The sequence below is a fragment of the Rhineura floridana genome, chromosome 2 (genome assembly GCF_030035675.1).
Source record: "Rhineura floridana isolate rRhiFlo1 chromosome 2, rRhiFlo1.hap2, whole genome shotgun sequence".
In the NCBI taxonomy this organism is placed as follows: domain Eukaryota; kingdom Metazoa; phylum Chordata; class Lepidosauria; order Squamata; family Rhineuridae; genus Rhineura; species Rhineura floridana.
Window position 1 is genome coordinate 57,301,741 of NC_084481.1, and position 17,601 is coordinate 57,319,341.

The following is a 17,601-nucleotide window of genomic DNA, read 5'->3' on the forward strand; positions in this document are numbered from 1 at the left end:
GGAAGAGTCACCAGAGATCATATCGCAAACATACGTTGGATAATGGAACAGAGCAAGGAATTTCAGAAGAAAATCACCCTGTGCTTTATAGATTACAGCAAAGCCTTTGACTGTGTAGATCATGAAAAACTATGGAATGCTTTAAAAGAAATGGGGGGCCACAGCATCTGATTGTCCTGATGTGCAACCTGTACTCTGGACAAGAGGCTACTGTAAGGACAGAATATGGAAAAACCGATTGGTTCCCCATCGGAAAGGGTGTGAGACAGGAGTGTATTTTATCACCCTATTTATTTAATCTATACACAGAACATATCATACGGAAAGCAGGATTGGACCAAGATGAAGGAGGTGTGAAAATTGGAGGGAGAAATATCAATAATTTAAGATATGCAGACATACCATACTACTAGCAGAAACCAGTAATGATTTGAAACGAATGTTGATGAAAGTTAAAGAGGAAAGCACAAAAGCAGGACTACAGCTGAATTTCAAAAAGACGAAAGTAATGACAACAGAAGATTTATGTAACTTTACAGTAGACAATGAGGACATTGAACTTGTCAAGGACTATCAATACCTTGGCACAGTCATTAACCAAAATGGAGACGATAGTCAAGAAATTAGAAGAAGGCTAGGACTGGGGAGGGCAGCTATGAGAGAACTAGAAAAGATGCTTAGATGCAGATATACATCACTGAACACCAAAGTCAGGATAATTCAGACCATGGTATTCCTGATGTCTATGTATGGATGTGAAAGTTGGACAGTGAAAAAAATGAACAAGAGAAAAATCAGAACATTTGAAATGTGGTGTTGGAGGAGAGCTTTGCAGATACTATGGACTACGAAAAAGACAAATAATTGGGTGTTAGAACAAATGAAACCAGAACTATCACTAGAACCTAAAATGATGAAACTGAGGTTATCATACTTTGGACACATGAGAAGAAGATATGATTCATTAGAAAAGATAATAATGCTGGAAAAACAGAAGGGAGTAGAAAAAGAGGAAGGCCAAACAAGAGATGGATTGATTCCATTAAGGAAGCCACAGACGTGAACTTACAAGATCTGAACAGGGTGGTTCATGACAGATACTGTTCTAGGTCGCTGATTCATAGGGTCGCCATAAGTCGTAGTCGACTTGAAGGCACATAACAACAACAAATGTATTTATACATCTCCAATGTGTGTATATGGAATATTTCCAACAACCATGTGAGGTAGGGTTCACCGCCCAGAGAGCTATTGCTAGTCGGGCGGTATATAAATTTAATAAATAAATAAATAAATAAATAAATAAAACTCACAACAAGATATAAAGCCATTAAAAATCCAATAACCATAAAACCAGAGCTTGGAAAAGTTACTTTTTTGAACTACAACTCCCATCAGCCCCAGCCAGCACCATGCTCTGCATAAAACAAGTATAAAACAGTTGCAAAACAGCTTAAAGTGGCATGATTCTGAATTTTGGGCTGGGTGAGTAAAGTTCCTTCTCATTGAATTGCAGTCCTGTGCATGCTTCCTTGTTTGAGTAAGCCCCATTGAATACATTGGAACTTGCTTCTGAGTAAACATGTATAGGATTGTAATTCATTTTACAGGTTGTGTAAACAGTAAACATCTTTGACAGTCATGCTTATATAAATATTTCTGCATACTGTGTCTTGATATGTGTCTGATTTCACACTATGGTTGTAAATTATTATTTACTCTACATTTTAAGTGTGCCCTTCTTCCTTGGGGTGGTCATGGTCCCCTTTTTTGTTTTCACCCTGAGGGGCAGATTAGGCTGAGAGATGGTGAGTAACCCATGGTCACCAAGTAAACGTAGCTTATTTCCGTTTTAAAAATTAATTAAAATGATTTATATGTAGGCAGTTTATGAAGTAATGCAGATCCACACAATACATTTAAAGCATATCCAACTTGCATTTAAAGCACATGACTTTCCCCAAAGAATTCTGGGAAGTGTAGTTTCCCCCTCACAGTTATAGCTCCCACCACCCTTAACAAACTATAGTTCCCATGATGCTGTGGTAGGATTCATATGCTTCAAATGTATGTTGAATGTGCTTTAAATGCATGGTGTGGATCTGCCCTAAAATGCTGTGCATTCATTGTTGTTATATGCCTTCAAGTCGATTACAACTTATGGCAACCATATGAATCTTTTTTTGATATATTCATAGGGTTGTCATAGTAGGAGGTATTCAGAGGTGGTTTACCATTGCTTTCCTCTAAGCCTACGGCACCTGGTATTCCCAGGTGGTCTTCCATCCAAGACCTGACTCTGCTTAGTTTCAGAGATCAGACGAGATCAGGCAGTGTATTCAATAGTGAATTGAAAAGAACAATTTTAAAAGATACTTTTTTAAACAGGGGAAGGGATGTAGCTCAGTGGTAGGGCACATGCTTTGCATGCAAAGGTCCAAAATTCATTTTCTGGAAGAGACTATTGCCTGGAATCCTGGAGAGTCAATGCTAGCCCATGTCATCAGTACTGAGCTAGATGGTATCAAATGGCCTGACTTGGCATAAGGCAGATTCCTTAGTTCCTAAAAGAGGAAAGAGACCCAAGGGCCACAGTGACTCTGAAATTTATTTATGTATTTTATTTACAGCATGTACATACAGCTTTAAACCTCAAAGCAGTTTATAGAGAGAATGAAAACAATAAAATTATTGGCAAAAACAGTTAAAAGACAGGTATTTAAAAACACTCAAAATAATAAAACCAACAATGAGTTAAAAACAGATAAAAAACAGAATAGCTTCTATATGCCTGGTAGGCTTGCCTAAACAAAAATGTTTTTAGCAGGTGCCAAAATGAGTACAATGAAGGTGCCTGCCTAATGTAAATAGGCAGGATGTTCAAAAGTGTAGGTATTGCCACACTAAAGGATTGATTTCTTATGAGAACAGAATAAGTACTATGTGGAACTTGTAACATGAAAAGCACACCTTGAACTTGGCCTAGTAGCAAATTGGTAACCAGTTCAGATTTCAGAGCAGAGGTGTTATGTGCTGACAGGGTCTTACTCATGTCAGAAATTGTGCTGCAGCATTCTGCTCTAACTGTAGCCCCGCATCAGGTTGTGCTGCATGGGGATTTCTGTGACCTTGGCTGACTGGCTGCCAGGAGTTTTTAGTTTTGCTTAGGAATCCTGACTGGTTGTGGGATGCTGAGTTTTCTGTCTTACTCTTGTACTTACTCTTACTTTGGAATCTTGTTGTAGTTGGTATGGTATTGCATTTAGGAAATCACTATCTTTTCTTTTTGCATTTCATTTACCTTTGACCTTACTCCCTTACATCCATAGAAGCAACAGCAGTGGTTCCATGTGATCAGCTCAACCCCCTTAAACCCACTGATGATGCACCTTGTTATTTGCATGATGGTTTGTTTCTTGCCCAGTCGTGGTAAAAGAGAGTTCACATACTGGGAAGTGTGGCTTAAATAGCTGTTGTTCCCATGCTACTGCCTATGAAGGTAGACCAAACCATGTGTGTTTTCTCTCTGTCCATTATTACTCACTGGAATTGTGTTGGCTGTCAAAGTGAGTTTATAGCAGCCCACAGAGTAGGCAGGAAAGAGTAGAGAATCTTCTTAACACTTACTCATTTCTCAAACCTCTCTCTACAGTAAAGGGTCATGTCTGTAAAGAAACTTGTAGCAGCCACATTAAATAGCAGGCAGGGCATTCCAGACCTGCTTTGGGATATGTATATTGTTGCAGAGGATCCTTAGTCAAGCCTTACCAACAGCATAATCCTAACCATATCTATTCAGAAGGAAGTCCACTCTTGAGTACCTTGGATGTAGGGTAGGAAATAAATAATGCATATTGGCTTTTGTAACCTTTTTATACCAAGGAAATTGTTTTTTTCTTCTACTTTTGGAAATATCATATACACACGGGGATCCTAACTGGTATTTACTGTTCTGTTCAGTTTCTGTCAGTCAAGTCAGGAAGAGACAGTCTGCATACATACTATACATTTAAAGCACAAGATTTCCCCCAAAGAATCTTGTGAACTGTAGTTTGTTAAGAATGCTGAGAGCTGTGAGTTCTATGGGGCTTAGTAAGTGTGTTTAGAATTGCAGCCTTCAGGGGCATCCATCTTTACTCCTGAGTGCTCCCATCTAACATCTCCACAACACTAGGCTTTCTTTGTACAGTGGCCTTCTGGTGACTTGCCTGGCCTGAGGGTACTTAAACCCTTCTCACCAGAAGCAAGTAGGCTAGATGAAATGTTCCTTACTCAGGCTCTCTAAGCAGGTGAGAAGGAATGATCCCATCCCTTAAGCTGGACCGGGAAACACCCTCATTTAGCTAAGATTTCGATCCTAATTTCTAATCAGAGAATTTGTTTTGTTTGAGTGGTATGCTCCAAGCAACTGTGGCTGATGTTTAATGTATCATGCTTAATGAGATCACTAGGGCCACCCCCTATGACATCACTAGTCCCTGCCCCTGAACCTCAGGGTTTGGGATGCTTCTGATCTGGCAACCCTACTCAGGACTGACATCACCCCTTTAGTATATATGGTGGCTTTTAAAGTGTCTTAAATGCATAAACTGGCACAACTGTTTTAGTATATGGTTTCAGTTCCCTATGGTGCAGTTGTACCTATCTGAAAAGATTCCAGTAGGCAAGGTTCTGCAATACTTGATTTGTCTTTTGTTTAGTGCCTAGGTTATTTATAAATTCATCATTGCCACCATCATAGTAAGAATAGTAATAAAAATGCCACAAAATACATTGCAAGTTTATGGTGCTTTTCACCCCTGATAGTACTATGGAATTATTCCTTAAAAGTAACTGATTACACAGCGTAAACCTTGTTTACTTAGAAGTAAGCCCCCATTGAATTCAATGGGGTTTTATCCATTGCAAGTGTGTTTAGGGTTGCAAGTTAATTTTGAAAGAGCTGTAGCTCAGTGGCAGAGCATCTGCTTTGCATGCAGAAGGTCCTAGATTTAATCCCAGGCATCTCCCTATAGAACTATGAGAAACTCATGTCTGAAACTCTGAAGAGCCGCTGCGGGTCAGTGTATTCAGCTAGAGAAACCAATGATCTGACTTGGTATAAGGCAGATTCTTATTTTCCTATGACATATATCTTTTAAAAACTGTTTGCTCATCCATTATTCTGCTGGTCATTAAATGAAATCTGCCAAAATGAAGGGGGGGACATAATAAACAGATTATTAATGTATAGTTGAACAATTAGGATAATATCACTGTGGCTAACTTCTGAAATGTGCAGACATGCATGTACACTACATATAATTGACAGATTAAGCATATTAATGCCATTTATTTAAATGGAACCTATTTCCAAGTAAGTGATCTTAAAACAGGATTGGACTACAACCTAACCTTTAGTTTATACCCTCCTGCACATGTAGAATGTATATTATAATAATTACATTACACAGAATTTGGCACTAGATACATTAAAATATTCCACTGTTCATCTCCAAGCAGGTCCTTTTTCAGATCCCACAATATGTACTGAGGAACTGCATTTTAAAATATCTGAACTTTTAGCTTTGAAACCACACGTTGCTACTATGAAGAGAAACCTCAAATGACACCTGGCAAGTTTAACTTAACAGGATTCTAGTAAGATATGGATTTTAAATTCACTACAGTTACTTTTGTGGTTCTGTTTTCACAGATATGCTGTCGTATTATACAACCATGCATTTTAAATAAATATTTTAAAAATCAAATGCTCCTTAAAGTACATCTTTATATGTTATGGATTTCAGACTCATCTGTAGCATTTTGTGTTGAAAATTCGATTATATGCAGGGAATATGCATATGATTAGAAAACAAATATCACAGAATAACCTAAAATCTGACAGATACAGGATTTGAAGCTAAACAAAATGTACAGTGATGGTTGCGTGAGAGGAGTGGGAGTAAGGTTGCTGAAAATAAAGAATTTCTTAAATTTCCACCCTACTTCCTAACCAAAAAAGCTCTCAAATTAGCTTGCAATTATAAAAATAGTAACTGAAAGGTGACATGTAAAAAAATATTGAAAATGTATGCTGAGGAATTTCTTATAACCCTTGACTAATCCCTAACATTATTCAGGCTGAGAATCTATTGAACACCTGGCTCTTCAGGAAAGCTTTTAGGATGGGTTAGGCTTTTATTGTTATGTTTTAAATTTTAATGCTTAATGTACAGTTTTTATCTTGTACGTCGCTCAGAGTGGCTGGCCAACCAGCCAGATGGGTGACTAATAAATTGAATAACAAATAAATAATAATAATAAATAATAAATATTGTTGTCTGTTTTCCTACATTTATTTGTATTAGTTTATTATATAATTCATCTTTTTTTCAAGGAACATAGCACGGTGCATATAGGGTTACCCCATGTTATTCTCACAATAATGTTGTGAAGTAAGTTCAGTTGATAGGTCCTGAAATATCCAAAGACACTCAGTGAACTTTACAACAGAGTGGGAAGTTGAACCCTGATCTGAGACAAATGCTCTATCCATCACATACCACACTTTCTGCCCTTAGTGTGTCTATTCATTCTGATGTATCTTATATTTACAGTATTCAGGAACAACCTCAACCCTTCCTTGGAACTTAGCTTGACATTAACTCCACTGGACCTTAACATGATGCAGAGTAAGCAGACATTGTTAATTGGGTATATTTCAGCAAATATACTGCTTCACTTGAAATTTGGAAGCTGAATTGCCCCACTGAAATCAATAGGCATGACTAGGGCTGCAATCCAACACACCCCTTATGCCAGACTGAACAGAGGAGTCCTTCCACTGGATCCTAAACTGTTCTCAAAGCCTGGAGCTGGTGAAGGGATTGAGTTTGATCTGTCTACTCCCCCAACACCTTTCACTATTGCTACTGTGAGTGACAAAGTTGCAAATGTGGCACCAGCAGGGAGTTAGGATTGCTCTGGAACTTAAGCCTATTGATTTCATTGAACTTAAGCCCATTGGATCTGCTCTGAGTATGATGTAATTGGATAAAACCCACACATTTTAATTAATACCATTCTTTGGAAACTTGCTTCATTCCTTTGTCAGTTCATTTCTTTTCACGTTGCTTGCTTTATTTCAATCTCAGGAGTATATTGTGAGGATACATGGAAGCGCCCTATGCCCTCTCAAGGAGAAAACACATGCACAAGGGAAGCTCCATGGCAACTTTGTGCATGAGCTGAATGGCAACTGTCCATGAGCATTACCATAGCAATGGCTAACCCTATTAATTTCCTATAAGAGATCTCCCCACTGCCTAAAAATAACTCAAAATGTTTTTTTTTTTGCAGAAAAGGAGTTAATGGGATTGCTGCCAATTAAAGCCATTCTTGTACTGGTGATTGGATATAAATTTTAAATACATAAATACGTTTCAGAATAAATAAAACTATCCCCATTGCCATGCACCAGCTCCCTGTATGCAAGTTACTTTCCCTCTTCCAGCCACCTCAGCCTTTTCAGGGTGAGTTCTTTCTGTTCATATACTGTTAATTCCACATAATTTCACAAATTATGCCATTCACACTGTGCCATTCCTTGTGATTAATGTTTTCTGAACCTTGCTTTACTGATATGACATTTTTTGTATGAAAAAGAGTATGAATGAACATATTGATGATTGACTGGGTTACTTTGAAATCTCATCCTCATAACTGAAATACATATTTTATGCTGAATTTTCCAAATATGATGTTCTTTAAATCTAAATTTGTTCAACATAAAATTGTTTTCCAAATGTGATGTTCTTTAAATCTAAATTTGTTCAACATAAAATTTTCAACAGACATTACTCTTTCAATTCAAGAGATGGGGAAAGATATCTGCCCGTTTCACACTGGCTCTAGATTTTGTTCTGTGTCCTGCCTGGCAAGGGTTTCATTTTATTGAATTGCCTATGATGCTTCCTAAGCAAATTGTTTACTCCACCCTAAAATTTATCATCCAAAATTTACTGTGTTTTTTCCCCCTGGGGCATCCTGCTGAGTGTTAAGAAAATGGCACACGGCATCTGTGCATGTGTGGTTCTGTGTTAAGGGACACAGTATATACTACTACAAACATATGGTGAGTGTGTGTATATGGAGTACAAGTATTTAAAATGTATGCCGTAACGTAAGGATGGACATAGCGCTATGCGTTACCTCTTAATGCTTTCGGTCCAAATCCCTTGTCTACATTATTACATTATAGCATAAGAGTTAAAATAAATGTATTTTTAAATATATAAACAAACTACTCATTGGACAAGCATACACTATGGAGCAATGTGGCTGTAAGGTGCAATTCCCTCCTCAAAAGTTGATCACATTTTCTGAACTGCTGTCTAACTCTAAAAAGCTTCTTCAGCTGTCTAATAAATCATATGCAGAGACATCTCAATGTTACAGAATGGAGCAACTTTATAATGTATCAATCAGCATGGTAATTGGTGTGCAATGCATATCAGAACTCAGGGAAATAATTAATTTAAATTCATGATTGTGCTAAATTCCATAGTCTGTTCTTCATAATTGATTATTACAGCCTAATAACGGAAGTCCATTCTGTGGTGCCCTCTAGACAATTACTGATGAGAATATTTAACCTGCAATTTAATTTCCTGTTTCATAGTACTAATAAAAAGTTATTCCTTTACATGGAAACTGAAACGTCACTACAATGCATGTTAGTGGTGGTATGTTATGGGGTGATTAAAAATGTCCTTAATTTCTCATCATTTACTTTTCATTTTCCATTTTCCAATCAATTAAAAACTACATGCGTCACTAAAGTTTCACTTAATAATTGATCCCTTGATTGAGCAAGCATTCACTATTGGTGACTTCATTCTTAATATTTCATATGTCTTCACTCTAAGTTGTAGCATGTTTTGAGGTCGGAGTTTAATTACTATAAAATGAAACCTATTAATAAAATCCCATTCAGCACACAATGCTGAAAGCAATGGGCAACTTACTTGAACCAATTTCAAACAATCTCTTTGCAGAATCCACACATATGTGACATGTAAACCCATAGTAAGTGAAGTCAGTGACAGCCAGTGTGGTATAGTGGTTAAGGTGTTGGACCACGACCTGGGAGACCAGGGTTCAAATCCCCACATAGCCATGAAGCTCACTGGGTGACCTTGGGCCAGTCACTGCCTCTCAGCCTCATGAAAACCCTATTCACAGGGTTACCATAAGTCAGAATCGACTTGAAGGCAGTACATTTACATTTAAGTGAAGTCAGTGGATCTCTAACAATTCCAAATGCAAGACTGACAGCCACATTGAACCTCAACCATATTGATTTCCAAGGGAGAGTTTGAACTGTCTGAACAAAGAAAAACTTAGCTGAATAAAATATATATTTTGTTATAGTATCCTTTGGCCATAGCTCAGTGGTACAGTATCTCCCTTTCATGCCTAAGGTCCCAGGTTAAGGACTGGGAGAGGCCCCTGCCTAAACCCTGAAGAGCCATCGCTGGTCATTGTAGACAATACTGAGTTACATGGACCACTGGTGTAACTCAGTATCTGGCAGCTTCCAAGGTTCCTAAAAACTGCAAATCCAGCAAATACACCCCCCCAAAACCCCTCAATTTGATTTTCATCATTGCAATATGAAAAACATTCACCACAGCAATATTCTTTTGTCATTAATCTTACTTTGAGCTCCTCCACGCTAAGGTTAGCATTATTTCTTTATCAATGTTCATACTAACCATATTTAACCCAAATATGCTTCATGATGGCAAAATGTGGTTTAGCACTAATTCAGGTTAGTGAAAATGCCACAACAAGGTATAACACTAACTGTAGTTACCTCCAAAATGAAAAGGGCGGACAGACTATCCCTCATGCATGAAGGGAAGGCAGGAGCATGAGATCCCATAGGGTAGTCCCAATAATTAGGAGATCAGGCAGCACTGCATCTTACAAAGCCATGGTGTTAGGAACAGTCATTATTTGATATTATGTAACAATGCACAGTGCAGACAATATTTAAACTGTTTTTTATTTTTTAAAGACCATACCTATAATCTTGTACATAGTTGGATTCTCAAGGACAGTAATAACAGATCTGTACAGTGCTTTTGAATATTCAAATCACATAATATACATTGAAGCAAGCTGTGTACATTGTTGCAGCCCATGAGAATATCATTTTTCCCTGAAGCTTTGGATCAAGTTTAGATTGTGGATCAAATTTATCTGAGCAGTCTTAAGAGAAAAGCAAAGTGATATTTAGAATGTAGAAAATGGGTCCTTAGTAGGTATATCTACATAATGGACTGCACCCCAAGCCTTCTCAGGTGTTGCAGGGCCACTGGCCAGCTGGCCAGACCCCTGACTTCTTTGGCTTTGCCATGCGTGGGGCTAAGGACTTGGATGGAAATGGCTACCCAGATCTGATTGTGGGAGCCTTTGGAGTGGACACAGCTATGGTTTACAGGGGCCGCTCCATTGTTCATGCCAGTGCCACTCTCAGCATCTTCCCCACCATGTTTAACCCCGAAGAGCGAGCATGCACCCTGGAGGGGACTGGAACCCCGGTTGCTTGGTGAGTGATATTGCAAGGAAGCCATATGGGAACATACAGCTTTGCAACGTACTGTCATGGTTTTTTCCTACGCTTTCCTGGCAACTGTAGCTTTGTTGGCCTTTTCCAAGCTATGTTCCATGGGGTAAGCTATGGAGGGTACACCCATAGTTCTGTGGCAGAGCACATGCTCTGTACACAAAAGGTCCCAGGTTCAGTGCCTGGTATCTTCAAGTAGGGCTGGAAAATAGCCCCCTTTAAAACTCTGGAAGGCCAATATCCGTCAGTATAGACAATACCGAGCTGGACGGACCAGCTCTGCCGTTCAAGGCACCTTCCTGTGTTCCTGAGACAGTTAAACCTATTTTCAAAGCAGCTTTCCACACTGAGTAAAGGAGTATTGTGAGGACAAGTTACCCACCTTCCACCCAGATACTTCCTGGGGTTTCCCCAATGGGAGTGCGAGAATACTCTGTGTGGACAAGCCCTCAGAGAGTTGTGACTGTTAGGCCCATATGAGACCAGTACTGGGGCTTACCTCTCAATATAGGTTTTAACCTATAAAGCCTTACACGGCCTGGGACCACAATACCTGATGGAATGTCTCTCCCGATACGAACCTACCCGTACACTTCGTTCAACATTGAAGGCCCTCCTCCGGGTGCCTACTGAGAGGGAAGCCCAGAGGATGGTAACCAGAAAAAGGGCTTTCTCAGTGGTGGCCCCCGAATTATGGAACGATCTCCCTGTGGAGGTACGCCTGGCGCCAACATTATTATCTTTTCGACTCCAGGTTAAAACATTCCTTTTCTCCCAGGCATTTTAATAAATTTAATAATTTTAATTTTAACATTTTAACATCTCAACTTATTTTTAGCATCTTAGTATGCTAGTAGATTTGTATTTTAGTATGTTTAAATTGTTCTATAAACGGTTTTAATTGTATTTTGCTGTCTTGCTTGTTGTGAACCGCCCAGAGAGCTTTGGCTATGGGGCGGTATAGAAATTTAATAAATAAATAAATAAAAAATAAATATCAACTCATGACATCACTATTCTTTACCCATACACCTGAAGTTAAGCCTCCACTGAAGTCAGTGGACCTTTATGATGTGAGGGTGATCAATATTGTCAACAGAAGGATTGAACTCTGAAAAATATACTGCTCTTGTTCTTTTAAGATGCATCAGACATAATCTGTACACTCCAGAGGGCAACTATCTCTCCATTTTATTTACAGATCATATTGAACAGAAATTGAGAAAAGAAAATAAGAACAGGTAGTTTATTGAGTTTCAAGGAATCAAAAATATATCGCCTATGCTGGTAAAATATTTCAGACACTACTACAAAAACAAGGTGTGGGGAGAGAAAACATTAAAGCCTGGGGTGTGGGAAAGAGCTTACTGAATTCTAGTTTTATAATCTTATTGTGAAAAAGGGGAAAGGAAATGCCCTCAGAAATTTGGAAAGTGATAGAGGAATTCATGCTTTTAAGGTGACTGAAATTAGTAGGGAGACAGTGCTGTAGAGACTTCAGGGAGAAAGGAGCCTTATACAGCAGGGGATATTCACTGAAGAGGAGTAGAGGGAAATGGCAATGCAAATACACTGGATATAGAAAAGAAAAGGAAAGTGCTGAGATCTCTACAAGGGTGGGCAGAAACTAGATTGGGATCTGCTCGTAGACTTGAAAACAGATCTGCAAAGGTTTCTGACTCCCTTTGTTTAACAACAGCAGCAACAAAATGACTTTTCCTCACTTAAATTAGGTTGCTGAATTGAAGAAAGCTATCAAGAAGTGGGCTTTGTTTGAAATGACTGTGGGCTCAAATCACTTCTAACACTGAAAACAAATTCCTAGGCTTAGAATAACATGGTCAGAGGCACCCTGTTCTTTCATTTAAATTATATGTCTTTTTTCATTTATTTATTACAGTTATATCCCAGCTTTTCTTCAAGGAGCTCAAGGTGGTGTTCGGGGTGGTGTTATCCTCACAGCAACCCTGTGACGTAGGTTAGGCTGAGAGGCACTAACTGGCCCAAGGTAACCCAGTGAGCTTCATGGCTGAGTGGGGATTCGAACCCTGGTCTCCCATGTCATAGCCCAACACCCTAATCATTACACCACACTGGTTCTTTTTTTAGCATCTGGCTCTGATTGGATCTTGAGGTTCTATTAAAAACAAAGTAAATCCAACAAGCCTAGAGTCTGCCCATCCCTGCTCTAGGATACATGGAAGAAAAGGAGACACCATAAGAGTAGATGAGTAAAAGATAACCGACAGGTACAAACACTCAGCTGAGATTCTGTGTAATAAAGAAAGGTGTGGAAAGGTGCATGTGCAAACTTTAAAAAAAAGAAAGGTGAAATAAAGAGGAACATGCATTTGTGGCTACCACAAAGGGCACGAAAGAGAGCCTGAACTTACTTTAAGGAGTTTGCAGCGGATCTGTGCAGAGACCATGTGACTATTGCGGAGATTGCCCACCCTGAACATCAGGGTGAGTTTCCCATCCCTCATTGAGATGACAGCATGTTCACTGAACATCAGTGTCTCTGCCCGTTTCTTAGGTTGAGACATCTTGATGAACATACAACCAATGAGAAATGCATCCACAATGGAACCCAGGATGGATTGGAACAGAAAGAGGATGATGCCTTCTGGACATTTATCTGTAATGTATCGGTAGCCATAACCAATGGTAGCTTCTGTCTCTATGAAGAAGAGGAAGGCAGAGGGGAAGTTGTAGACATTGGCCACGCAAGGCGTGTATTTCTCATCGTGGGCTTTGTTCAAGTCACCCCGCATGTAGGCAATAACCCACCACATGGAGGCCATAAAAAGCCAGGCCACAGTATAGGTGAGTATGAAGATGAAGAGATTCCAGCGCCACTTGAGGTCCACCAGAGTGGTGAACAGGTCCGACAGGTAACGGCTCGTCTCGCTGCCCAAGTTGCCATGCTGTACATTGCACCTTCCATTCTTGTCCACAAACCGCTGTCGCTTTTTCTTATGTGCCGATGCCTGCTGCGGGTGGAAGCCTGAGCCACTGGATGAGGTGGTCACTACCTGGTAATCGTCCCCAAATTTCCTTCGAAGTGCAGACATAATACAGAGAGGCTAGCCAGATTCGCCAATCTGCGGTGTGCAGCGCGGGGGGGGGGAGAATGAGGTGGTAGGACTCTTATGCTGCACCCTTCCCTCTCTTCTCCCCTCCTTACCCTCCCTACTCTTCCTCTCTCCCCTCCTTCTTTCTCTCCTCTCTTACTTTTGTTTCCCTCCCCTTTGCTCTTTTGGACCACCCTCTTCCCCTACCGAACCACTCTCTCTCGAAATAAACTCTTCCTTCTCCTTCTCTACTCAAAGCCAGGAGCCCACGTGTGGAAGCAGTACATTCGCTTTACCTTCCAGCAGCTCAATGTGGCACTTTCTTACTCCACTCCTGGAAGTTAGGAAAGGTGCGGATGAGGTGGCTGAGAATTCCGCGCAAACTAGCCGCAGTCAGTCAGGCGGACAATCGCTTTTTGGCGCTGTTTCTTCGCCTCTCCCCGGCTCAAAGGCATCGCTTGGCAGGTTCTCTTCCTCCCTCTCCCCCTCCCCCAGAAGCAAAAGAGAAAGAAAAGGGCCACAAGCTCTCACAGCCCCCACCTCACCATCGTCCCTTCCTTCCCGCTCTCGCGCCTAATCCTCCTCACACAAGCAGCTACCGAAGTCTTTGCCTTCCCCGCAGCGCCCTCACACGGAACAGCCTCCGCAGCTGCCCAGCAGGACGCGAAGGAGACACATGGGCGGAGAGGAGGAGGAGGAGGAGGAGGAGGAAGGGGGCGCCGGCGCCGGGAGGGGGACCCACACCAGGCGCCTCATGCACACAGTCTCAATTACCTGGCTGTGCCTGAGGAGTTGCTATGTGGGTGCGGGTGTATGGCGTGCTAACCACCATTGAGGTGCCTCAGGAAGAGAGACTCCCTAGCGGTGCCTTATAACAAGCTGGGGTGCGTTCATGGCTCTTCCACCCATTTCTATGTCTTGCTTCTTTGCTGGTGACGACCTCAAAAAGGAAAGCAACCTAGTGTGTGTGTGTGTGTGTGAGAGAGAGAGAGAGAGAGAGGGTGGTGGTGGTGGTAAAGAGTCCTTCCCTCTCAGGCTGCCAGTCTTTCCTCTTTTCCTCCCCCTCTCCTTCAGGGTTTTCGAAATCAATCTATCAATCCCCGTTGGTCTTGTTCAGCTGCCCTTCAGCCTGCGCGGAAAACGAAGCTCCCCGGCTCTAGTATGTTTTTTTCTCCTCCTCATGATAGTGGGAGGCGTCAGCTGGCGAGGCTGGTTGCCCGATGTGGCGAGGCGGCGGCAGCTGCAGAAGTAGACGACGTCTCCGGCTGCGTGTGTGAGTTAATACATGCGGCGATCTGCAAACCTTCTGTTTTAGCCCCGCCTGTCCCTCGCCTTCTTTTCCCACCACCCGCCTGGTTTTGCCCCTTCATTTCGGCCTGCCGCGCCAAAGACGGCGGCAGCGAGAGCCCGCCAGTGCCATGGGCACCACAGCCGTCCTCGCCAATTTGAATTAGCTGTCCACGCACACTCATTTCGCCCCTTCACCCCCAAACAGCAACAACTGCTATCACCAAGGAGGCGGCTGTGCCAGCTCTAATAGTGGAGGGGGGGGGAGACCCGAAATGTGTGCGCAGAGGGGCTTAAAGTAAAAGGATTAGACGCTAGCCAATGCAGAGCAGTCTCACCCAATGGAGTAATTTGTGTGGGTGCTGGTAAAAGTCCAATTCTCCTAACCAAAATAAAGAGATCCTGCCAGTTTCAAGGTAGGTACTTTTTTCCCCTTGTCCCCCCCCCCTTTTTAAAAAATCTTGCCTGTTGGAAACATTGTCCCAGAAACTATCCTCTTCTTTAATTTCATCAAAGAAAAAATGCTGCAAAATTTTGATACTGCTTCAGCACTGCTTCATTAAACCAGAGCATTGATGATTAATTCTATAACCTAAAGAATTATGCTCACCTACTCTGTGAAAATATATATTTTTGGCACAGAGCACATATATACAGTTAATCTGGGTTATAGTAATCATACTATAGGACCCAGACAAACTGGGGAGGGATAATGTTCCCAAAATTTAGGCTGTAAACACACTAGTCACCTATACCAAGTGTTTCCATTAGCCACGCCTGGAGGGGGAAAGGGTTGATCCCCAGATCAGCTGCAAAATCTCTTTGAAGCTGATTTTTTTTTAAAAAAAACCCACTCAGGCTGCTTCCACCAGGTTCTATAGTAAAAAGGGGTGGGGTTTGACTAGCATCATGTGTCTTGTTTTCAGAAGAAAGATGGAGACACAGTGGAACCGGCACAACAGTGGGTGTGTTTCTACCCTTACTGTGGGCCCAAGAGAGATGGCAGAGTGAGAGAAGGCAGCCAGAACAATGCGGATCCATGGGAACTGTCACACCACACATTTAAAGCACATTGCTTCTCCCAAAGAATCCTGGTTTACCTTTGACAGAGCTACAAGTCCCAGCATCCTTAACAAACTTCAGTTCCCAGGATTCTTTGGAGAAAGCCATGTGCTTCAAATGTGCTTTAAATGAATAGTGTGGATGTGACCTGAGCATTTGGCTCCCAAAATTGTTGCTGATGTCATCTGTATTCATGAGGTGGAGTAAGAGAGAACTGTCAGCAGGAAGAAACACGGGGGCCAGTGTGAATGAGAACTCTTTCCTCTGTGGGGCGCACAACGTTCAGTACAAGGGTGGTAGCCTCTGTGCCAATATCCTGGGGCAGGAGGATATCCCTAGGATTTTCCATGGGTGATGGGCTACCAGAGCAGGCCCAAGGAGAACACTCCTGAAGAGGGACAACATCAAAGGGAAGCTCCCATTTGGGTGGTATCCAGGTGAGACTCAAGTAGGGATGGAAAGATCTGCCTGTTTTTGTTCTCTGTTTCTCATTTTTCCAATGTTAAATTCAGTTCTCTACATTTCTGCAGCAATCTGTGAATTTTAAAAAAAAATCCTCATGAAAATTCTCTACCATTTTAGTGTGAATTTCTCCAAATAAACACATTTTTGTAGGCAATTTTGACAAAGGCACACATTTTTGCAAGCCATTACTCATCATTTCATGCCTTTTTGCATGTTATTTTCACATATATTCATTTTTATGCACATTTCCCCCTAACATATGCATTTTTGTAAATGTTTAATTGGCGAATTGCATCCCAAAATTATAATAAATGCAAATTTTGAAGGACGGCTGTGTTTCGGTACTCATACTGTTTTGGAAATTATGTATTTGATAAATTCTGCTTGAAATGCGAACTGAATTGAAATTCCCACCCATCCCTAGACTCAAGGGTGTCACACTAATTGCATGGGTGAGAAGGAGGCACAGAAAGAAGTGTATTTAGTTTAAATATTTTAAACAGCAGTTGGGCAGAGACATCTCTTTAGAGAGTGAGGAGATATTGAGTGATTGAGAAGTTTTTGAAACTCCATTATATATAATCTTTTGATTATTGTTTTGAATGGTTTTTAGATCTTAGCATATCACCCTTTATGTTTTGTGCATCATACCTTTTTTAGAGTGGACATCATTTTAAACATTAAATGTGCTCTGCACATGTCATCTCCTTGGCCCATGGGCAAAAACCATCAGTACTCCCCTCCAATTCTTTACTTGAAACAGGAGTAGAAAGGCATGTGCAAGTAGTTTTGCCTGTAAAGCATGACTGCAGAATTCACAATCCACAAAAGTTTCAATATGGTAGGCTGTAGGCACACCAGTTGCTTCAAAAGCAGCAAGAATGTTTTTTCTGGCTATGTTTTCAAGTGACTCTTCTCTTGGCTGGACACACCTCTCTTCTCCATTGCTGACTTCAGATCTTTCAGGACAATCCACAGCGAAGTGTTGGGCCAACCACTGTCTCTGCCTGAGGCTACAGCAAAGCATTTCCATTGGCCACACCTGGAGGGGCAACAGGTTAATTTACTAATCAGTTTTGAAATCTGCCTGAAGCTGAT

At 41.1% G+C, this 17,601-nt stretch overlaps 1 protein-coding gene across 4 annotated transcripts in view; it reads right to left on the reverse strand.

Moving 5' to 3' along the window:
- The window catches only part of KCNJ3 (potassium inwardly rectifying channel subfamily J member 3), a 216,859-nt gene extending 201,698 nt beyond the window's left edge, over positions 1-15,161 (reverse strand). For all 4 annotated transcript variants that reach the window (XM_061608756.1, XM_061608759.1, XM_061608757.1 and 1 more), the window contains exon 1: positions 13,009-15,161. In XM_061608756.1, the coding sequence (XP_061464740.1) occupies positions 13,009-13,689 (681 nt within the window). In that variant the 5' untranslated portion in view covers positions 13,690-15,161. The remainder of the gene's footprint in view (positions 1-13,008) is intronic.
- Between the last annotated feature and the right edge of the window lie 2,440 nt (positions 15,162-17,601).